Source organism: Phycodurus eques, chromosome 11 (assembly GCF_024500275.1).
Source record: "Phycodurus eques isolate BA_2022a chromosome 11, UOR_Pequ_1.1, whole genome shotgun sequence".
Taxonomy (NCBI): Eukaryota; Metazoa; Chordata; class Actinopteri; order Syngnathiformes; family Syngnathidae; genus Phycodurus; species Phycodurus eques.
In genome coordinates, this window is record NC_084535.1 from 5,164,736 (window position 1) to 5,188,943 (window position 24,208).

A 24,208-nucleotide genomic window follows, 5' to 3' on the forward strand; every position below is an offset into this window, starting at 1 on the left:
GCCAAGCCTCAAACACCCTGAGGTTTTCCAACTCTTCACGTTGGGAGTTGTTCCCTCGCTTGAGTTGTTCAAGTTTGGATGCGCACCCACTATCTTCTCTTGTGTTCTGTTCGTGCGCTTTAGTTGTCATTTAAAAAATGTATAAATCAATTTATATGACACTTTGACACGCCTCTGTTGGTCCTAGTCCCCATGCTATTCCTCACACTGATCAGATCAGATGAATAGCTCAAAACAGCTTGTCTCAGTTAATCCCTTTTCTGGACTATTTAAAGGCACAGATTATTGTGACATGGGACAATGACTGGGTAGGCAGTGGTGCATCATGCGTTAACAACGTAGCTCCTCAATCAAATAGAAGCAACAATAATATATGTTTTATTAATAAATTGATAATATTGCTACTGTCCAATTTAAACCACATGTTCAGAATTTTTTTTTTCTTAATAAAAAGGAAACACCTGCTGACACTAGCAATGAAACGCACAGCCTCTGTGAGAAATCCTGGCTCATACTGTCAACTTTACCTTGGACTCTGGCTCTCCTTTTACTACAGATTTTTTTTAAAAAGAAAAGAAAATTCACTTTTCTTTCATAGACAAATGCATTGGAAAGCTACACAGTTTATTTCAAATTCAAAACATACAAAGAAATGTATCACATTTGTGAATCATTTACAGAACGTGAAGAAAACTAAAAAGTAAAGAAAAGTAGTGGGCTTAATGTCTGCATTAAGTCCCCACTGAAGCTCCAGGTACCAAATGTACAGGCCGCCACAGAGGTCAAGGATTTCCAGATGTCATTCTGTTGATGCCATAACTCAGCTATCATTATCCGTGATGGGATTGACTCCCAGTCAAATGTCAAGTGGCTGGATTTGCACGGTAAGAAACCTGATGGGCTTTAAGATGCCTGCGTCACGGTCATAAGCGCACGCTGGGATCCCCTTAACCAGTAAGCCACTGGTTGCCGTCTGTTTCCCCGGCGGGAGAAAGCGGGAAATGGATAACGCCTCGGTAGGGGAGTCATACCGTCACATGTTCACTGCTCCTCCAAGAGCATCTTTGTGCAGCTTCACAACAGGATTCGAACTCAAGGAGTAAAAAAATGGGAGACAAAGACACCGTGGAGAAATTCTTGGACAACAACCTCCAGTTTGCCAAGGAGTACTACGACAAGAAGGTCAAAGCTGATGTCATTGCGCCCGCCTCCGACAACCAGGTGCAGGTCAAAGACCGGTCCTCGTATAAGGAAGCCACCACCATCCAGGAAGCAGAGTTCATGTTCGAGCTGGTCAAGGAGATGCAAGGTACTGGACCGCTGGAAAAGGCCCTGCACAAAGTCTTCAGGAGAATCGCGCTGCTGGTCCAGGCAGATTGCTGCAGCTACTTTGGCTACCGGGCGCGCAACAGGACACCCGAGCTGTCCACTGTCCTCTTCGACGTGACGTACAATTACCCCTTCGACAAGAACCTGGTCAACCCCAACGTGGAGATCGTTTTCCCCACGGACATGGGGATCGTCAGGTGGACAGCGCACTCCAAGAAGCCGCAGAATATTGCCGACCTGAACAAGGTGAGCTTGTCCAAAAAACGTTATTGCGAAATGGCGTCATTCGAGAGTTTACATCATCTTCTTCTGTGTGTGTACTTCCAGGACTCTCATTTCAGCGACTTTGTGGACAAACAAACCAAATACACCACCAAATTCATGATGACCGCTCCCATCTTGAGCGGAAAGGAGCCCATCGGCGTTGTCATGACGTTCAACAAGCAGGGCGCTGAAGCCTTCTCAAAGAGTGATCAGGAGGTGAGTGTACTGCACTCACTGGCCAGGCACAGAATGAGATTCAACACAAGAGTTGCATCAAAAATGAGCAGGAAGTACTAAGTCCTAACCATCAAGTTTTGAGCAAGTCCAAGGTTACTGTGGTAGAAGTCGACTCCCCACTAAATTTCAAACAAGTTGAGTCAATAGATTACTCGGGTTCATGACCCTGTAAAGTGAATTCAGAGAGTTGTTTCAGAATACATTCAACATTTTTTGAAAATAATTGCTGCAAACAAAGACTGAAAACTATGTAGTACTCAATTGTGATGAGAAGTTAGCTAGTAGGCAGCTTGCTAGCTAGTTACACCCTGAAAATAAAGCTTCCCTTCGGATAATCTGCTGGTGTGGTCACTTGAGTGCACGCATGTCACGCAGACAAAGACGAAAGAGCTCGGAAAAAAGAAGTCCAACTTGACAGCCAGTGTGTGGACAGGGTGTCTTGCGCTTTTGCGGCCACGTTTGAGCGCATCATTGTTGCAGCATGGAAAAGCCCCCGTGACATATATTCCAGGCATATATCTAACTTTATGCAGATATGTTTTTATGAAATACAAATTATCCAAATTTAATCAGGGCTTCGTCCATGGTACTTTCTTCATGAGGTGGCTTCTTCATAGCCTACTTGTGTGCTGGCAGGTTTGCACGCACTACACAAAACTGAACCGGTCTTTCAAAAACAAAACAAATGGTTATCTTGAAAATGCAGACTTTCAAATGTAAACTGACAAGACTTGTCAAGTCATGTAGTTCTAGTCAAAGCCAAGTCAGGTCTTATTAATACCAAGTCAAAGTCAAGTCAAGTCAACTCGTTAAGGTTTTAGCCAACCTAGTCCCAAGTCCTAAAATTGGCGGTTAACAGTCAGGTCCATAAATATTGGGACATTAACATAATTCTCATGTTTTTGTCTCTAAACACAACCACAACGGATTTGAAATGAACAAGATATTCTCGAACTACAGACTTTCACCTTTAATATAAGGGTATTTACATCCAAATTAGGTAAATGGTATGGGAATTACAACAGTTTGCACAACCCCAATTCCATTGATGTTGTGTTAAACATAAATAAAAACAGAATACAATGATTTGCAAAGCATGTTCAACCTATATTTAATTGAATACACTACAAAGACAAAATATTGAATGTTCAAACTGATCAACTTTATTGTTTTTAGCAAATCATCATTAACTTAGAATTTTATGGCTGCAACACGTTCCAAAAAAACTGGGACAGGTGGCAAAAAAGACTGAGAAAGTTGAGGAATGCTCATCAAACACCTGTTTGGAACATCCCACAGGTGAACAGGATAATTGGGAACAGGTGGGTGCCATGATTGGTTATAAAAGGAGCTTCCCTGAATTGGTCAGTCATTCACAAGCAAAGATGGGGCGAGGTTCACCTCTTTGTGAAAAAGTGGGTGAGAAAATAGTCGAACAGTTTAAGGACAATGTTCCTCAACGTACAATTGCAAGGAATTTAGGGATTTCATCATCTACGGTTTATAATATCATCAAAAGGTTCAGAGAATCTGGAGAAATCACTGAATGTAAGCGGCAAGGCCGAAAACCAACATCGAATGCCCGTGACCTTCGATCCCTCAGGCGGCACTGCATCAAAAACCGTCAATGTGTAAAGGATATCACCACATGGGCTCAGGAACACTTCAGAAAACCAATGTCACTAAATACAATTCGGCGCGACACCCGTAAGTGCAACTTGAAACTCTACTATGCAAAGCAAAAGCCATTTATCAACAACACCCAGAAACGCCGCCGGCTTCTCTGGGCCCGAGCTCATCTAAGATGGAGTGATGCAAAGTGGGAAAGTGTTCTGTGGTCCGACGAGTCCGCATTTCAAATTGTTTTCGGAAATTGTAGACGTCGTGTGCTCCGGGCCAAAGAGGAAAAGAACCATCCAGACTGTTATGGACGCTTGTTCTTGGGTCATTTTCCCTTCAATTATTTATTTTTTTCAGCAAGTAAAATACATGCTCAATCGGACTCAGATCGGGTGATTGACTTGCCCATTGCATAATATTCTGCCTCTTTGCTTTAAAAAACTATTTGGTTGCTTATGCCGTCCAATGAGTTCTGAAGCATTTGGCTGAATATGAGCAGATAATATTGGTTGCCAATGGAACTGGTCAGCTTGTATTTATTGATAATGTGACTGCTGACCAAAGCATCAGAATTGATTCTGAAGTCTTTCGGGCATTATTATGTGTTAAACAAACAAGGGGACCCTTGTTGTAAAGCGGTACCAAAAATCTCCCTGTAAATTCCCAATGTTTTCTCTCCCGAGGTTGTGCAGATGTCCCTCATGAAATGACTCGAGCTTCAGCGACTTCCCGCTGTCCGAGGTCGAGCTCATCATGTGCGGCGTCCGCTGCTTCTTCGAGTTGTGGGTGGTCGAGAAGTTTAAAGTCCCGGCAGAGGTAACAGCTATCTGTCACTCTCAATTGAAGTTTCTCCAACAACCCCACCAGGAAGGAGATCATCATGTAAATGATTAATGGAGCCCGTACATATTTTTTTTTCTTCTTGTATGACAAATAATAACAGATTATATCATAGGGCTCAAATTTTGTGACTAGCGCAAATCTAAGGCTGCACTTGGTGTAACCCAGCGAGGATGCGGGTTACACTCAGTTTTGGTTCTTTGCTGGCTAAAAGTGGGATGTCTGCGCTGGTGAAGCCGACTTCATGCATGTCCAATCAGTCGGTCTTCTCTCATTCGCTTAAAAGCAGTGCAATAGTCTCACATGGATATGTCTCTATATAATAATAATATAATTAAATTACAATAAGAGCTAGTAAAATGATGGATAGAAATACCACTGACGTGATCTGGTGTCTTCGCTTAGTGTCAGAATGATAATATGTTTTTGTTTCAACTTCTTTAGCCAACAAAGGATAGAAATCAAGTCCGTGTCTTCACTGTCAGAATTCACTGTGTCTTCACTGAGAGTCAGAATTATATTATCTACTTATTTTGCTAATTATGGACATAAATCATGCTGAAGTGTTTTGTTGTCTTCACTTAGTACGAGAACGATCTTCCTTTCTTGTTTCCGCTCCTTCCTAAGCCAACAATGGACTGTCTCCACTTAGTCTCAGAATTACTGTAAATGTGTTCTTTGTTGATCCAGCTTTAGCCAACAATGCATAATGCTGATTGTCTTCACTTAGTGTCTTTTATTATCTTCTTATTTCCTCTTCTTTTCCCTATGATGGATGGAAATCGTATTGACACATTTTGTTATTTGCAGTTATTGTCAGCTTCTCTTGTTCTCTGGCCTATTTAGCCAACAATGGAAACAAATTATCTTTTCAGTAATTAATGTATCCACTTTTTGTGACATTTTTGTTTGTTGGTGTGCCGTGAGATTTTTCAATTGTAAAATATGTTCCTTGGCTCCATAAAAGTTGGAAATCACTGCTCTAATCAGATCGTGCATTCTAAGGTCAAACCAACATTACAACATGACAGAAATAATGGGTGCTAACTTACTGTAATTAAATTACTTCACCCACACCGAAACATTAGAGCATGATTCGACAGAATGGCGGCATGTTTACGTCCAAGCGTTTGTGGTACCGCTATCTTGCTAGGCTACATAACATTTTATTGCCTGCTTGTGAGCTGTATCGTATTAAAAGTACGTGAACATACTTCAAGCAAGCCTTAAACGAACATCCTCTCCTGAGCATCGGTGACCACCAAAACAAGTTTTTCCCCATTTTGTCCTTATAACACCGTCGGCGCGCTCCACGCTTGTTGTCGTCGCCACGGTAACGAGTGTATCATGTCGCATTTAAGTTGACAAGATAAAGCCCAATGATCGTAAAAAACGGGATGCTGCGATATCGGAATACAAGATTTTATTGCAGTAGTCTGACATAGTGCAATCGTGAAAGAGCAAATTTGTCTCGTAGTCCCACACCGCCGAGGTTTTTTATTTATTTATTTAAATAACTTTTTGGGTCGTCAGATATTTACAGTACTACGTCAAAAGACACGTGACAAGGCTAAAAAGAAACTATCTTTTGGATTCAAATATACTGTGCACGCTGCGATGCGGAGTAAATATCTTTGGCGGAGCCGATCAATGACGTCACAAAAAAAAACAACTAAATTGGGTGAAGAGAAACGCATGAGTTTCTCTTCACCCAATTTAGTTTTTTTTTTTTTGTAGTTTTATTATCCATACTTGTAACTATTTCTTCCACATTTCTCAACTTATTCAAACATCCAAATATTCACAAAATTATCAACATTCATATCCAAATTTTTCACATGAAAATAAGGGAACTGTTTTCCAAATTTCCCAAATTCACATATGTTTAATTTTTCCACATTCTTACACTAAAATTCCTCAAGAAGAAATATTTTACACATTTACCTTCTCCTTCCACATTTCTCGACCGATTCAAACCGTTCCAACTTCAAGTCTCACATTGCGCATTTCAACAATTCACTTCATTCAACAGCATTTCAGTTCAGCAACAGCTCCTCAGCATCACATGCAGTTTCGACAAGAATTGACAATTCTAGTTTGTTGTTTTCGGTGTAATTCTCGGGGTCGTTGCCGAGCACAAGACGAAAAATGGACAAGTGTTCCATTCATGTGCACTGCACTCTTCACCTTTGCTTCGTCTTTGACCTCAGTTGAGAAGACGAGCAGATGTTGTTGTGCGTCATATTGGAAGAAAGAGCTCAAGAGCGTTTTTCTCTTTTTCCTGCTGCTATAATACACATAGTTTGGGGAATGTTATCAACAACATTCAAACATTTAAAAAATGTTTTAAGTACCTTGCAATGGAAACTTACCAGAGCAGGCTGATACATGTGATCAGATAATAAGGTTTTGATGAAGCAGCATATGGCTTATTGTCCAGGTGTGTTTGAATAAGTTTAAATGTTTTTCAAGCATGTGAGCTGGGTAAAAAAAAATTGTTTTTCAAATTAAATACTCACTTAGATGAAATTCGCTCCGACACGTGATGATTTAAACACGTTAATATATTTTATCATTAGATAGTCATCTTCAATCAATAAAAGGTTTCCGAACAACAATAGGATATCCGAGTGTCAAGAAAGTTCATGGACAGTGTGTTCTGTTCTGTTCCTTCTTCTGTTGCACTGTCACGACTCGCCGCCTTCACGTCCTGCGTTCTCCATGTAGCTCATTAAAAATCACATTTGTCCATTATTGTTATTCTCCTTCTGGGCTTAGATAGTCTCTCTCTCTCTCCTCTACATGCATAGTCATACTGTTATTCCTCTTGTCCTCCAGCCTAAAACATCCCCCCTGAGTGCTCATAAGGCCTTGAATGCCACAGGCGCAATTGCGTTATCATGATAAACAGACACAGGATATGAAATGTAATCTCATTAGGGACAAGGAAGCTTGGAATGCAACTTGTAGTTAAAAATAGAAATCTAAATCTGCTATCCTAATACTAACATATTATGCAAAACGCCATAGATGGGCTAATGTAAATTAGCATAGATTTTACGGTAATTATAAACCAAACAACTACTACTTTAACACATGGAGCAGCATCGCATACAAACGGAGCAAACCACGTGGTACTACACTGAATACTCTAAATTCGGACTTGCCTCCATATGTAAAATCCATCACTTAAAAATCTGGAAACACTGTAAATGGCGATTTCTGTAAATGGTGTACCTAATATTTGGACCACAAACTTTTACTAAGCTTTGCTCTGGTAGGATGACATGATTTTGGGAACAAAAGCAGACAATTAACCTGTTCTTTGTTTCTGTGGGGGAGTGGGGGTTATTGCACTGATGCACACACGCCAGCTGTCATTATGACAAGGGGCATTCCCCACACACCACAGGGGCAACACAGGGGCCGGTCAGTCCATTAGTCGTCATGGAAACCATGCATGGAAAATCAAGCAGAAAATATGTGAAATGTGTTTGCATAAAGGCAGGAAATACCTTTTGACACTGAGTGGAAAGCTTTGTGCACATTTGATGAATACAAGCACTCCCTAATAGATAGGCTATTGGTGTTTGCTATTGATTTTGATGGGGTTTCCTGCCCTCTTCTCACGTCTTTTATTGATCTGAAGTAAACATAGAGACAGTATCGTGATACAGTATGGATACTGACACTTTGTATCTATATTTGGGTGGATCAAAACGGCCCAAAAGAAATTAACACCACAGATCACATCTCCCACTTCTGCTCAACAGTAGTAGTGTGCGATACGCAAAATTTGGTTTTGAACTGATAACAGTGAATGCAAGACCAATACAGCAGATATTGATGCCGATGTTGTGTATAAAGGAATAAGATGTTTTAAGAATTAAGGTGGCTACATAATCAAATTGCAAAATCTAAACAAATGTTCATGACCTTTAAGTGCTTTTTTTGTTGTAAGACTATTTATTAGTTGAAAACCCAGGACCGAATTCAGCCAAAGCTAGCAGGTAAATCAGGTGCAGGTATCAGTCAATATCAACATCTACAACCCCAATACCAATGAAGTAAAAAGAAAAACCTAACACCTTAACTCGTTAAGGTTTTAGCCAACCTAGTCCCAAGTCCTAAAATTGGCGGCTAACAGTCAGGTCCATAAATATTGGGACATTAACATAATTCTCATGTTTTTGTCTCTAAACACAACCACAACGGATTTGAAATGACCAAGATATTCTCGAACTACAGACTTTCACCTTTAATATAAGGGTATTTACATCCAAATTAGGTAAATGGTATGGGAATTACAACAGTTTGCACAACCCCAATTCCATTGACGTTGTGTTAAACATAAATAAAAACAAAATACAATGATTTGGTTTTAGGTTTTTTTCAACCTAAATTTAATTGAATACACCAGAAAGACAAGATATTTAATGTTCAAACTGATAAACCTTATTGTTTTAGCAAATAATCATTAACTTAGAATTTTATGGCTGCAACACATTCCAAAAAAGCTAGGACAGGGTCATGTTTTCAACTGTGTTAGATCACCTTTTCTTTTAACAGCATTCAATAAACGTTTGGGAACTGAGGACACTAATTGTTGAAGCTTGGTAGGTGGAATTCTTTACCATTCTTGCTCGATGTACAGCTTCAGCGGTTCAACAGTACGGGGTCTCCGTTGTTGTATTTCACGCTTCATAATGCGCCACACATTTTCAGTGGGTGACAGGTCTGGACTGCAGGCAGGCCAGTCCAGTACCCGCAAACTTTTACTACGAAGCCACGCTGTTGTAACACGTGCAGAATGTGGTTTGGCTTTGTCTTGCTGAAATAAGCAAGGGCGTCCATGAAAAAGACGTTGTTTGGATGGCAGCATATGTTTCTCCAAAACCTGTATGTACCTTTCAGCATTAATGGTGCCATCACAGATGTGTAAGTTACCCATGCCATTGGCACTAACACAGCCCCATACCATCACAGATGCTGGCTTTTGAACTTTGCGTCCATAACAGTCCGGATGGTTCTTTTCCTCTTTGGCCCGGAGGACACGACGTCCACAATTTCCAAAAACAATTTGAAATGTGGACTCGTCGGACCACAGAACACTTTTCCACTTTGCGTCAGTCCATTTTAGATGAGCTCGGGCCCAGAGAACCCGGGGGCGTTTCTGGGTGTTGTTGATAAATGGCTTTTGCTTTTCATAGCAGAGTTTCAAGTGGCAAGAGGTGAACCTCGCCCCATCTTTGCTTCTGAATGACTGAGCAATTCAGGGAAGCTCCTTTTCTACCCAATCATGGCACCCACCTGTTCCCAATTAGCTTGTTCACCTGTGGGATGTTCCAAACAGGTGTTTGATGAGCATTCCTAAACTTTCTCAGTCTTTTTTGCCACCTGTCCCAGCTTTTTTAGAACGTGTTGTAGCCATACAATTCTCGGTTAATGATTATTTGCTAAAAAAAACAATAAGGTTTATCAGTTTGAACATTAAATATCTTGTCTTTGTAGTGTATTCAATTAAATATAGGTTGAACATGATTTGCAAATCCATCCATCCATCCATCCATTTTCTGAGCCGCTTCTCCTCATTAGGGTCGCGGGCGTGCTGGAGCCTATCCCAGCTATCATTGGGCAGGAGGCGGGGTACACCCTGAACTGGTTGGATGTGCAAATCATTGTATTCAATTTTTATTTATGTTTAACACAACATCCCAACTTCCTTGGAATTGAGGTTGTACGTTGGTATCAATATCTATATTGATCTGCTCGCTACGATAAATGACATTTCCACACGGGTAATATCAACATCAACACTGGTTTTAAACATATGGCTTGATTTAGCCACCAGTCTAAATGACATGAATGTTCACACTGGTTCAATCAATATCGGTATCCATATCTGGATTGATCCACCCATCACTAGAAAACTGAAAAGCATTTTCACACAGTTACCAACTTTGGTATCAACAATTAGATGGATCTGCCCTCCAGTCTAAATGACATGCATTTTCACACTTGTATCATAACATATCACTATCAATGTTGATATTGTTATCTAGATTGACCAGCCCACCACTGTGTGACACATGTGGAAATGACATGAATTTTCAAACTGATATCAAACAATATCAACGCTATGGATTGCTGTATCTATCCACCCACTAATGAAAATGACATGCATTTTCAAACTGATATCAAACAATATCAACGTTACGGATTGCTCTATGGATCCACCCACCAGTGGAAATCATATGCATTTTCAAACTGATATCAAACAATATCAACGCTATGATTGCTGTATCGATCAAACAATATAAACGTTATGGAATGCTGTATCGATCCACCCACCAGTGGAAATGACATGCATTTTCTCCAGCTGATTCACCACAGAGATGACACCTCCTCCTCTTCCTCCTCCTCCTCCTCTTGCGCTCAAACCATAAGGCGTGGTTTTTACTCGGATGGAGATGCGAGCTCCGTCTGCTCCCGCTGGGATCCCCCACCTGCGCCCGTGCACACTGCGCTCCCGCTTTTAAGTGAGTACGCCGCATTATATTCCGCTTCATTTTTGCTCGATCCTCACCACTGAGGAGAGGCTCGTCTCGCGGGTAAACAAGCGGCTGCGACGGCGCTGGTGGTGGCGGAGGAGGAGAGCGGCTGATGCGCGGAGGAGGAGGACCCGGGAGGAGGATGGCATCCCCGTGGCTCGTCGTGCTCGCGCTGGCGCTGGCGTGCGCGGGGCCGCCGCAAGTGCACTGCAAGCGGGCCAGGCAGCCGCGATGCCCCGCGTCCTGCACATGCACCAAAGACAACGCGCTGTGCGAGAGCACCGGCCTCATCCCCAGAGCCTTCCCGCCTGATGTTATCTCACTGTAAGGCAGCCTCAGCCCTCTTCCAAAACCTTCCTCCTTCCTCTTCTTCTTCATTGCAGTGTTTTTGTTTGATTCCGTTACTCAGGTCTTTCGTCAAGTCCGAATTCACAGAGATCCCCAAGGAGAGCTTCATCCACACGCCCGTCCTGCACCTCCTGTAAGCAAACTCTTCTCGAATTCTCCCCACCCGATACTGTGGTGTTCTCGTATTTTGCTGCAAAGTAACGCCATGTTGGTGCCTTAAGAAACGAGTTAAATTCATTCTGCAACGCAAAAGAAAAGAAAAAAAAATCATCTTTTCACAGTGAAATGAATACAAATACCCTTAAACCATTCCACGCTCCCACAAAAACACAACACATTTTGTAAAGCGATTTTTAACAAGGCAAATAGCACTCTATAATACTTCAGAAAAAAAGTAGTGTCATAACAATTAAGCAGACTGTGAAGACACACAGTTCAGTTCATAACGATTTAATGCTTCAATTCGGTTCATTGTGCTGCTCCTTCTGACGTACCCGCCTTTGGCCACTGGGTGGGAGTATAATACAGAACGACAAAAAGAAGCCTCACCACTCCTCTCAGTGACTCAAGAAGCTGAAGTAATATTATTTGTTCATCGCAGAAGATAGTGAGTATTGTGAGTGTGTTGCCCTAGCTGTTTGTGTTCAAATAGCCGTTGCTTTACAGGGTTATAACAGCGCAACTATCGATGCTAATCATTAGCCCGTCTATGGCGTTTTCCATTACGTGTTAGCATTAAGCCAGCGTGTGTGTGTTGGCATTCATAAGGCAAAGTTGTTTGGTTGTTTTAAATATACAATGTGTCATTCTTTTTGACAGTAAACTTTGGCAAACTCGTAACTTGAGTGGGTGGCTACACCCTGGATTGGTCAACCATTCATGTTCACATTCACACCGATGGACAATTTAGACTTCAATGAAGCTATCATGAATGTTTTTTTTGTTTGTTTGTTTTTTGGGGTTGGTGGTTGGGAAGAAGGCGGAGTACCCACAAACCTTGGTTTTATAATGCACCCTTGTGTTTTTTTTTTTTTTACTTCCAATTGAGTTGTACAGGTTAGAGGTCGCATTAATGGTGGAAGAAGAATGATTTACCTTGATCTCATTTGGTTCATATCTATTTTTAACATTTATAGCTTAAAATAGTAGAATGTTGAATTTCGACGTGTCTGTGCAGCCTCTTCACAGCCAATAACCTGGAGAGCATTGACGAGGACGCTTTCCTCGGCCTTCCTCATTTGGAGTATCTGTGAGTGGACGACACATAATTCCAAGTTCGAAAGAATGTGTTCTTGATGTCCAACATTTTCTCATGACTTCGCTGAGCGCTCTTTATCTTTCCCCCAAAGGTTCATCGAAAACAACCAGATCAATTCCATATCGCCGTACGCTTTCCGAGGACTGAAAACCTTAGTGCATCTGTGAGTGTGACACCCCCCGAAATGTATGACTACTTGTTCTATTGTGAGTGGTTTCGCTCTCATATAAAAAATTAAAAATAAGGACATCATGAATAACGAGGCAGAATACTTGGGGGTGGAATTAATTGTACCTTAAATACGTTTCCGCTCTGTCACGTATGATGGATGCGCCCGCCAGAACAGCGTGCCAGAAATAGACCAGCACTCTGGTGAAGTCTATTCAAGTTTGCACTTGCCGCGCGGCTTGCCGATACGCGTTTTGAGGAAATACGCGGGACAAGCAGTCAAACACAAAATGACAACGCTTGCAAAGACCTGCTGTAGGCCACAACTCACACCTAGAAGCTCACACGCAGACTAAGCGACCGACCCGACTCCAGCTCCTGATGTCACTCACTCGGCCACACCCCTTTAAGGCACACATCCAACACACCAATACTACAGTACATACAGTAATTACACTTTGTAAAACCTGTTTATTGCGTTACATACGCTTTTCTTGTTTTCTTGTTATTATTACAGAATCAAGTGCTATTTTTATTTCTTTTCAAAAATTGCGTTTTGGGGAGGCTGGAAGGGATTAATGACATTTCAAATAGTCTCAATGGCACAAATTAAACTTGTAGTACAAGTGTATTTCCTCAAAAAGCAAACTATCTCGATTCTTCCTGTAAAGACTGCTTGTACCTTGAGCCAAGGAAAGACTGGCTAAAAACATCTGCAAAGGTGCTGTTCCACATATTGCACAATATCACGTCATGTGTTTATCGTTAGCATATAACCAGCAGGAGAAAAGCGGAGGTGCTGTTGGACTCGATGACGAAATGATGGCGGTCATTTTTTTCCCCTTCTTTTTCTTCCATAGGAGTCTGGCTTACAATAATCTTGAGACCCTCCCCAAAGATTTGTTCAAGGGCCTGGAAGCCGTGACAAAAGTGTAAGTATCACTTTTGTTTCATTATTTATTTATTTGTTTATTTATTTTTACACTTGAGAGCCTGCAGAATTGCATAATGCATGACATCATGAGGAAAACTATGCAAACATGAACAATGAGTTTCTTGTTCAGCGGCCTCTATATTAGTTGACGCCTCTCCGGGCGAGGCTCCCAAAGTGTGTGGGCTGCTGGCACAGTTCACACCATTAAAATTGCACGAGGAGGAGAATTTGGAACTAATCAGGACTCCGAGCATGTCTGCGACTCCTCTCCAGTCCCTCTCGGTTTGAGCGAGTGTACAGTAGAATGGCAAACACAATTCGTTTTGGGCCGCTTTTTCGGATATCGAAATAGATTTCCCACGTTCCGGGGTCAAACTGTTGACATCATAAAACTGAGCAGTAAGTGTTCTCAGTCAGATTTTTTTTTTACCATTGTCAACTGGTCCTTCTTTAGAACCGAGTGTCACGAAAATCCAAAGAAAAAGCTAAACTGAATCCTTTTATCCTCGCTGAACTGAATTCCTGTGAGGTATGCTGAGGTCTTGCGCAACATCCTCAAAAACGTCTGGAGTTTTTCAAGGTTTATTTTATGATTTCAACCCCCGACGTGAATTCTGAACCGCACCACCTGCTTTCCAGAGACCTGCGAGGGAACCGGTTCACGTGCGATTGTAAGCTAAAGTGGTTGGTGGAGTGGATCTACGGCACCAACGCCACAGTGGATCAGATCTACTGCAAAGGCCCGTCGGCACTGCAGGACAAGAAGATCAACGACCTCGTGCCGCAGTCCTTCGACTGCATCACCACAGGTGCTGTCGGGGAAAACGTTTGACCTCTGCCCAGCACGTTAGTTAGTGAACCGGTTGAACTTTTGACCTTGGTTGAGCATGTTAGTTGGCTGGTGTGGTAGTTTGTTTGTTGGTTTGCTGATTTAAACTTGCTTGATTTTTTTTACATCTGTCAAACATGTTAGTTGGTTAGTTACACAGTTGCTTTCTTGGTTAGATTGCTTCAACTGTTTACGATCAAAGGAAGTTGGTTGGTTTTGTCTGTTGGTGGGTTAATTTGAACTTTTTATGGTTATCAGTCAAGCATGTCAGTCAGTTGAGTGGTTAGTGGGTTGGTTGTGGTAGTTGGTGGTGTTAGTTGTTGGGTTATGTTAGGTTGTTGGTTGCTTGTGTTGGTTGGTTAGTAAGTTTTGTTAGTCAGTTCGTGGTGCCAGTCAGTTTCTTTAATAATAGCGTCCCATCCAGCTATTATTACCATATTACATTATTCAGTAGCCTGATAAGATTCAACCGGTAAACAAACAAAAATATGTTACACCCTCGATTTCCAAAGCCTTTCGTTGTCTACTGCCTCGTGATTGTCGGAGCACATTTTGCAGATTGTAGAAACGTCTGCTTGACTGAATGCTTTCCTCGTGGATTTCATTTGTTTTCGTCTCTCCCACAGAGTTCGCTTCATACCAGTCCCTCAAGTTTGAATCCATATCCGTGGAGGCCTTTACCTTCGGCGAAGATCAGTATGTGGTCTTTGCTCAGCCCTTCATCGGCAAGTGTAACTTCATGGAGTGGGACCACGTGGAGATGGTCTTCAGGAACTTTGACGACATTGACAGTAAGTACGGGGAAAAAAATGCGTTCGGGTGTGGTTTCCGGTGCTGTCGGACTGTACTGTTTCATCTGTCAATAAATAAGGCGAACTAAAGATTCAAAGTTTCTGTCGGCTCTGCTAAACTGCAGATTCAAAGTAGAAGTAACATCTGCCACGCACGCACGCATAGTAACAAAATGATGTCAGCCCTAATTGTTCAGTCCACTTGTTTCATTTACATGGATCATGATCACTAAGAGACAAATCAATTCCTAATGTGCTGCAAGGAACATTCGGTTCTGGAATTACTGGAGTTCCTGTAAGAATGGTTTGTCTCCTGAAAACAACTGTTGAGGAATATTAAAAGAATGTGCCCCAAGTTTTACTAGTTTGTTTCCGTCTACAATGAACCCGTTTATACACAGACCATATCCCAAAAAAATAATAAATAAACGTTTTTAAAATAGTTTTACCCCTACACGTTTTAAATATATTGAAGATTTTTAATACACACTCAAACTTGTTAAAACACACCTATTCAAAACTGAACCTATTCAAAGACAATCTTATTAAAACTACTTTATGACGGCAGAGGGAGAGTGTGCTGGATTCAAACTGTGTTACTCCCAGTTGAAGTTTACGATAAAGCAAGAGAATTTAACAATGTGTATTTAAATACCAAAATGTTCAACCCAAAAACTGATCGCTTAAAAATCTGTGGTGAAACGATGAACCGTGATGTAACGGGGAACACTGTACACGTCAACGGCCGAAAGGACCAATTGCCGTCTCCTCTCCAGGCACTTCCACGGTGATCTGCAAACCTCTGGTGATCGACAACCAGCTCTTCATCATCGTGGCTCAGCTGTTCGGCGGCTCGCACATCTATAAGCGGGACAGCTCGGCCAACAAGTTCATCAAGCTCCAAGGGATCGACATCCTCAAGATCCGCAAGCCCAACGACGTGGAGACATTCCGCATCGACGGAGAGTCCTTCTTTGCCATCGCCGACAGCTCCAAGGCCGGCTCCACCACCATCTACAAGTGGAACGGCAACGGCTTTTACTCGCACCAGTCACTCCACCCCTGGTACCGCGACACCGACGTGGAATACATGGAGATCTCCTCCAAGCCTCACCTCGTCCTGTCCAGCAGCTCCCAGAGGCCCGTCATCTACCAGTGGAACAAAGGCACCAAGCTCTTCGAGCGGCGCACCGACATCCCCGAGATGGAGGATGTCTACGCCGTCAAGCATTTCCAGGTCAAGTCGGACCTCTTTCTCTGCCTGACGCGCTTCATCGGCGACTCCAAGGTGATGCGCTGGGACGGCGCCCTCTTTCGCGAACTACAGACGGTGCCGTCGCGCGGCTCCATGGTGTTCCAGCCCTTCGCGGTGGGCAGCTGGCAGTACGCCATCCTGGGCAGCGACTACTCCTTCACTCAGGTGTACCGCTGGGATGCCAAGAAAGGCGAGTTCGTCCACTTCCAGGAGCTCAACATCCAGGCGCCGAGGGCCTTCTCGCCCGTCTCTATCGACAACCGTCAGTTCCTGCTGGCTTCCAGTTTTAAAGGGAAAACGCAGATTTACGAGCATCTGGTCATCGACCTGAGCAACTGAGCGCTACGAAAACGGGTATACGTATGCCTAGATGACAGCTGATGCTATCTTGAGAAAAGCATGCATTATTATACTATGTGCTCTCTTTTCAAAGTGTGTAAAAGTATTGGGACATGTTGGTCAGCGTTCTAATCAAGTTTTTGTGGTCACGCTCCTTTTGGAAATACCAGTCGCCGGAGATATTTTCAGTTAGCAACATGAAATTTGGTAGACTTGTCTATTATGAGTAGACCTCCCAAAAAGTCTTAAAGACGGCAAATGTGAAAACACACATTTGCCGACAGACATTGTCAGACATTTTGGTTTGAGGTGACCATTTCAGGGTCATTTTGGCTATTTCCAGGAGTGCTTCAAAAATGAACATGAACGACACATTTGTCCGATTCCTACCAAATTGAAATCACGGCACATGTACTCCCGGGTGGAAAAAGCTCCGTTGGCACCACTAGTAAACAAAACCTTTCATGTCACTGACCACAGCGATTGAGAAAACACAGTAAATGGCTCGAAATACAATTTTTGCCTTCTAGTTTGAATGTGTTAAGTGTCAGTCAAAATAAAGATGTTACGTAAAGTAAATTGCTTAGTGGGGAGACGGGACGCCGTCCATAATTTATATTTCAACAGGTAATTCGGACATAGTTATCATGAACATTGAGCAAATGGTTAATTAACTGACTTACCTTGCTAGGACTGACGATGAAATTGATAGCATGCTGTAGAACTGGAGCCAAAAAGTCTCAAGAACCATCGCCTAAGAAGACATAAGAAGTCAGCCATTTTGGTTTGTGGTTGCCATTTTGACAATTTCCAGGGATCCTTCACAAAAAAAAAAAGAAAAAATTGTCCTCGAGATTTTGTCCGAGTACTACGAAACTTGAACTACCTACTCTAAAACGTCCAGGAGCACCACCCCGGAGGAGTTACAAAATATCGGCTCCTGCCGCTATTGTGAGCGATTGACACAAAATCCTGCATGTTCACGATGACGGGACGCATGGAAATCAAGAGAGAAAATAAACTGAAACTCACAGGTAGTTAGCCACTTTTGTTGTTTTTCGGTGATTATGCCATTTCCCTGGGTGTCCCAATACTTTTTTCCCCTCAAATTTTATTTTACGAGGATCCAGGTTGGGCTCAATGTATGCATCTCAAGCTCGAATCAGACTTCATGCGTGATCAAGCCATCCGTGCATCATCGTCCACAAATCCAGAATGTGCATTAAAACGTGTTTTTCACCATCAGCCATACATGCATTACGTTTGTACGCTCATGTATTTACAAAGTAATGCTCACTTGGAACGTTTGAACCAATCTGCCAGAAAATAAATGTTTACATTTTTTTCAGACTCAAATTTGTAAAAAAAAAAAAAAAAAAAAAAAAACAATCTAAAAAAAAATGAAGCTTTTGTAAGGGGTAACAGCAGTTAGATTGATATTTAAAGAGACCTGCCTTTCTCTCCTTGTACATTTTAATCATGAATGTTTGTATTTTTAAACTATTGATGATGATACCGTTTTTCAGGAGCACCCGACTTGACACTATTTTCACAACCTAAAATTGAGGTTTGACTCGCTTCCGTCTGTCATGTGTGCAAACTGCATTGTAACTAACAATCTTTTTTCCCCCCATTCTTTTCTCATTGAATTGATCCGTTTTCCTGCTATGAATTTATGAATTGTAGCAGCAGCTATGACAGTGTCATGGTGAGGATGACATCATCACCGGCTAACCTTGTGCTATTTCAATAAAAGCTTCAATCACAGACAGTCTCGTGTGAGCCTGCGGCATGCGCCACAGTTTCTATTGTTATTCGTCATTAAGAATTCTGTGCCATTTACTAACTGTCTTGAAGCAACTACCGTGTACAAATACTTGAGTCCAGAAAGCATAACAATAGACATCCCCATTTCAAATTGTAATTATATTGTTTAATCTTAATCGCTGAAACATGTTGAAAGTCAGATTATCCATCTAATCAATCAGATTATCAATATTGCAGTCTCAAGCCTTCTGACAGTAGTGTTGACTATCCAAAACATAGTTAGTCAGCTGCATCTTATATTTTAACTTGCCCAACCGAGTGAACCATGTTTACCTATTTGAAGAATAACAGAGCATTGTGTACTAGACAGATTGTCAGTGGAGTCCACCCTTGAGATGTTTACATAGGCCTAGCAACGTGGACCCCAACCCATAATCCATCACTCCCATCCCCGACGTCCTGGGACATCGGGAGGATCGACGTGCTCTACGGCTGTTAAAACAACATTTGTCATCTCTTCCCTCTATTAATCACTTTGGTGCAGAGTCAAGTTGTAACGCATCTGTGAGTTGTAGCAGCACTTCCGACGGGGGACATCATTGACTAGCATTTTAGGATTTCAATAAAAACTTTGATTGCTGACTCTTTACATCTATGGATTCTGTTGATTGTGTGGACTTGATTAATTAATTGTGTCTTGAGGCAATTGCGTGCACAACAGGAGAACCTCCAACGTGGAACAATTTAGTGTTCAAACAAAATGTTCTGGAAATAAAATGCACCAAAGGTTATGGACAATACCACAAATTACTGTGCCTAACCAATTCACTACCAAGGGGAAACTGATATCTCAGATACCAATAATGATATATACTTAAGGGGGGGGGGGGAATCCAATTTCAAAGTGTCATCATCCTTACAGCTTGTATATAAAATCATTCAGCCCATTTCCTCTGGACTGCTAAACTTTTAAAATGGGTCAGTTTGACCCGCAACACAACAGGAACTGACTTTTCAGCATGTGACTCACGTACATGATATACCACTTAGCAAGAGTTACATTTAGGTCCAAATCAGATGGTTAAATCAGCCACATGGCCATAAATGAAGCTGACTTCATACACTGATAACCATCTGAAACGCTTGTCTTTTTAAAAGTACAAAATTATTAATATTTTTATCCTGAGTAATGATTCCAGTATTATGAAAGCTACTATAGGAGTACGAGATTTCTCTATCAATCTGTACAACATTAATGTCTTTTCATCCTGAGTAATGATTCCAGTATTATGAAGGCTAGCATCATAATATCGATATTTCTTTATTAATGCCCCAAACATTAATGTTGACTATCCAAAGTAGAGTTTGGCTGCTGCACAGTATACGTAACCTTTCTTTAATGTTAATTGCCCAACCCAGTAAATCATGTTTACCTTTTTTGACAAGAATAACAAAGCATTGTGATCCAGAAGGATTGTCAGTGGAGTCCACCCTTGAGAGGTTTACATAGGGCTAAAACTGTGGACCCCAACCCATAATCCTCCCTAGCCACACCTGTAGAGCAGAGTATAAAGAGGCCAGACAGACTCAAACAGGACATCAATCTTCAGAGAGTCTCTCCATAGAAACTCGAAGATGAGTCGCTTTGCCGGCCTGCTGATGCTCCTGCTGCTTGGTCTCGCTCAGGCTTACCAGGATGAAGAATTCCAAGAGCAAGACGGCGAAGACACGGTCGACATCTCCGCCACAATTCTCACCGTCAACAATGGCAGTGAGGTGCTCCTCCTGGAAGGAGACCTGCTGGTTCCAAAAACCAGGAACGCCATGAAGTGCTGGTACCAGAGCTGCCTGTGGAATAGAGGCTCCAACGGTCACGTGACCATCCCTTACGTGGTGAGCAGGGAGTTCGCAGAATTGGAGAAGCGGAAGATCGAGACGGCCATGAGGTCCTTCCACGGCAGCACCTGCATCCGCTTCGTGCCCCGGAGCAACGAGTTCGACTACATCAGCGTGGAGAACAAAGGCGGCTGCTACTCGGCTCTGGGACGGCAGGGCGGCAAGCAGGCGGTGTCCATCAAACGCGACGGGTGCCTCTACCACGGCATCATCCAGCACGAGCTCAACCACGCTCTGGGCTTCTATCACGAGCAGACCAGGAGCGACCGCGACGGCTACGTGCGGATCAACTGGGAGAACATCGACCCGGCGATGGTCCACAACTTCGACAAGCAGGACACGAACAACCTGAACAGCCCGTACGACTACGCCTCCGTCATGCACTACGGAAGAACGGCCTTCAGCACCAACGGGAGGGACACCATCACTCCCATCCCCGACGCCCGCGTCCAGATCGGCCAGAGGCAGGGCATGTCCAACTGGGACATCAGGAGGATCAACATGCTCTACGGCTGTTAAAACAACATTTGTCATCTCTTCGGTGTGTTCTTAATAAAGTCATTGCAAGCTCAACACTTTTTGCCTCTTTACATGCAACAACAGCCTCCAATATGAAGAAAAAAAAGAAACAAATATGTAGGAAAGGTCGGACAGACAACATGATGTCCCTGGGAGAGATTACTTGGTTCGCAGTGAGGGATGTTGGGACAAAAAAACATTTAAGATAACTCTAAGAACCAATCAGATACACAATCAGTCAAGCAAAACAATTTTTACAATATTTTTTCCTCTCTCATACATAAAATGTTTACTACTATCCTACTTGGTGTTGAAAAACAAATGAATGTTTAGAAGAAAAAAAGGTGACGAATACCTACAGAGAAATTAGTCCATCACAGCTCGGTAACCTCCAATATACGGGAACACATTTTAATCGATCGATCATGAAACACAACAAAGTAGACAGCAAATTTAAATTTCCCATTACAGCTTGTAAATATAACCACGCAAACATTTTGAAAGTCACATCACTTCTTGATAAAAATAGAAACACTAAAAATGCATAAGGTTGCTCCTTGTGTTTGTATGACATACACTTTATGAAACAGCGCGAATGAGTGACATTTGCAAATAAACTGTCGGAATTACACATTGATGCACGCCTTTGTGTTGCTGTCAGGTGAGTAGATGTAAATGCCAAGGGTGGGCAAGTGCTGTACGGAGGTGGGGAGGGGTTGTACATTAAAAAAAGAAAAAAATATTTAAAAAAAAAACAACAACATAAAGGTCAGCATGCATTTCATCCTAGTTTATTTTTCTAAAGTATATTGTCTGTATTTTGTATTGTTTTATTTTAAGTGTGTAAATCTGACCCGCAATATAAAACATTTGAACATGTATATAATGTAAATGTTGTACTGTTCGTGTCCTAATCAGGTGAAATCAGTCGTTAAGCTATAAATGCTATTGACTTCAGACACCACATTGCACTGTCTCTGTGTTTCTATTTTTCGGATTACCTCTTTTAGCTCCATGAGTGTTGAAACAGTTTACAGTATGATACAGTATGGCTTTACAGCACTGCAAACTACAACCATGACCAAAAACAAAAACAAAACAAAAAACTGTATTGTTAAAATAATAACCTCCTGATAATGACTTTTCAAATTCCAGCATCATGAAGTCTGGTATCAGAGTATCAAAATTTCAGTATCAACTCATCGGAAACTAGTATTTACAGCCCAAAGTCGAGAGGGGTCCTCAAATTACCACAGTACCGACATACATTTCAAGGTAACAAACGGCGCGTATTGAACTAGCTTGCATGGCGGCATAAGAATACCGGCTGTATGGTAGTGGTAGGGGAGAGTGTGGCTAGACAGCATAGGATGGTGGTGTGTAAGATGACTCTGGTGGTGGGGAGGAAGGTTAGGAAGACAAAGGCAGAGCAGAGAACCATGTGGCGGAAGCTGAGACAGGACGAGTGTTGTGCAGCTTTTCGGGAAGAGGTGAGACGGGCTCTCGGTGGACGTGAGGAGCGTCCAGAAGACAGGACCGCTGCAGCCAAGGTGATCAGAGAGGCAGGCAGGAGAGTACTTGGTGTATCTTCTGGCAGGAAAGGAGAGAAGGAGACTTGGTGGTGGAGCCTCACAGTACAGGAAATCATACAAGGAAAAAGGTTCGCTAAGAAGAAGTGGGACATTGAGAGGCGACACGGGGCAAAGGTAGAGGTGAGGTGGCAAAGGCCAAACAAGAAGCATATGATGACATGTATGGCAGGTTGGACACTAAAGAAGGAGAAAAGGATCGTTATAATATATATATAATATTATATAATATAATATAAGAAGGATAATGATGACATCAGCATCGGTTATTGATAGACTGAGGCGCGTTCCGACATATGCACAAATTCGGATCATGCCGTCGTGATCTGAGGACCTCCCTCTATAAATCATCAGCTGTGCTGTATACATAATTCTTGGTTTGAGTGTTCTACAAAACTTGTCAAACCCAGTAAATCATGTTTACCTTTTTTGACAAGAATAACAAAGCATTGTGATCCAGAAGGATTGTCAGTGGAGTCCACCCTTGAGAGGTTTACATAGGGCTAAAACTGTGGACCCCAACCCATAATCCTCCCTAGCCACACCTGTAGAGCAGAGTATAAAGAGGCCAGACAGACTCAAACAGGACATCAATCTTCAGAGAGTCTCTCCATAGAAACTCGAAGATGAGTCGCTTTGCCGGCCTGCTGATGCTCCTGCTGCTTGGTCTCGCTCAGGCTTACCAGGATGAAGAATTCCAAGAGCAAGACGGCGAAGACACGGTCGACATCTCCGCCACAATTCTCACCGTCAACAATGGCAGTGAGGTGCTCCTCCTGGAAGGAGACCTGCTGGTTCCAAAAACCAGGAACGCCATGAAGTGCTGGTACCAGAGCTGCCTGTGGAACAGAACCGCCAACAGCTACGTGACCATCCCTTACGTGGTGAGCAGGGAGTTCCCAGAATGGGAGAAGCGGAAGATCGAGACGGCCATGAGGTCCTTCCACGGCAGCACCTGCATCCGCTTCGTGCCCCGGAGCAACGAGTACGACTACATCAGCGTGGAGAACAAAGGCGGCTGCTACTCGGCTCTGGGACGGCAGGGCGGCAAGCAGGCGGTGTCCATCAAACGCGGCGGGTGCCTCTACCACGGCATCATCCAGCACGAGCTCAACCACGCTCTGGGCTTCTATCACGAGCAGACCAGGAGCGACCGCGACGGCTACGTGCGGATCAACTGGGAGAACATCGACCCGGCGATGGTCCACAACTTCGACAAGCAGGACACGAACAACCTGAACAGCCCGTACGACTACGCCTCCGTCATGCACTACGGAAGAACGGCCTTCAGCACCAACGGGAGGGACACCATCACTCCCATCCCCGACGCCCGCGTCCAGATCGGCCAGAGGCAGGGCATGTCCAACTGGGACATCAGGAGGATCAACATGCTCTACGGCTGTTAAAACAACATTTGTCATCTCTTCGGTGTGTTCTTAATAAAGTCATTGCAAGCTCAACACTTTTTGCCTCTTTGTGTGCCATAAAATCCCACGTTATGAAGGGGAAAGAAAAAAAATATGCAAAGTCTGACAGACAACACCATGTGTGCCTTCATTTTGAAGGCCAGACTTTGTCTGTTACGTCGAGGTTGCCAAGTGTTGTTGCCTTGAGACTTTAATAAAAAAACACACCTTGCTGTCCGTTGAACCCTTTAAAATAGGTACGACAGAT

General features: G+C 42.8%; 3 protein-coding genes across 3 annotated transcripts; all 3 read left to right on the forward strand.

Moving 5' to 3' along the window:
• Positions 1 to 4,165: 4,165 nt before the first annotated feature.
• On the forward strand, positions 4,166 to 19,139 carry LOC133409999 (leucine-rich glioma-inactivated protein 1-like). The gene is made up of 9 exons (XM_061690677.1): positions 4,166 to 4,266; positions 10,670 to 11,165; positions 11,251 to 11,322; positions 12,367 to 12,438; positions 12,539 to 12,610; positions 13,476 to 13,547; positions 14,189 to 14,358; positions 15,005 to 15,169; positions 15,946 to 19,139. Exons 2-9 carry the CDS (start codon positions 10,954 to 10,956, stop codon positions 16,761 to 16,763), a joined length of 1,653 nt encoding a protein of 550 aa, XP_061546661.1. The 5' UTR covers positions 4,166 to 4,266; positions 10,670 to 10,953; the 3' UTR covers positions 16,764 to 19,139.
• Positions 19,140 to 20,162: 1,023 nt separating this feature from the next.
• Positions 20,163 to 20,945, forward strand: LOC133409533 (high choriolytic enzyme 1-like). Its single transcript, XM_061689660.1, has one exon. It carries the CDS (start codon positions 20,166 to 20,168, stop codon positions 20,943 to 20,945), a length of 780 nt encoding a protein of 259 aa, XP_061545644.1. The 5' UTR covers positions 20,163 to 20,165.
• A 2,212-nt stretch (positions 20,946 to 23,157) lies between these two features.
• Positions 23,158 to 23,940, forward strand: LOC133409561 (high choriolytic enzyme 1-like). The gene has a single exon (XM_061689729.1). It carries the CDS (start codon positions 23,161 to 23,163, stop codon positions 23,938 to 23,940), a length of 780 nt encoding a protein of 259 aa, XP_061545713.1. The 5' UTR covers positions 23,158 to 23,160.
• The last annotated feature ends 268 nt before the right edge of the window (positions 23,941 to 24,208 follow it).

Coding starts and splice junctions, on each gene's coding strand:
- LOC133409999 (XM_061690677.1), top strand. CDS start 10,954: ATGCGCGGAGGAGGAGGACCCGGGAGGAGGATGGCATCCCCGTGGCTC. Junction 11,166..11,250: donor CCGCCTGATGTTATCTCACT/GTAAGGCAGCCT, acceptor TCCGTTACTCAG/GTCTTTCGTCAAGTCCGAAT. Junction 14,359..15,004: donor CTTCGACTGCATCACCACAG/GTGCTGTCGGGG, acceptor TCTCTCCCACAG/AGTTCGCTTCATACCAGTCC.
- LOC133409533 (XM_061689660.1), top strand. CDS start 20,166: ATGAGTCGCTTTGCCGGCCTGCTGATGCTCCTGCTGCTTGGTCTCGCT.
- LOC133409561 (XM_061689729.1), top strand. CDS start 23,161: ATGAGTCGCTTTGCCGGCCTGCTGATGCTCCTGCTGCTTGGTCTCGCT.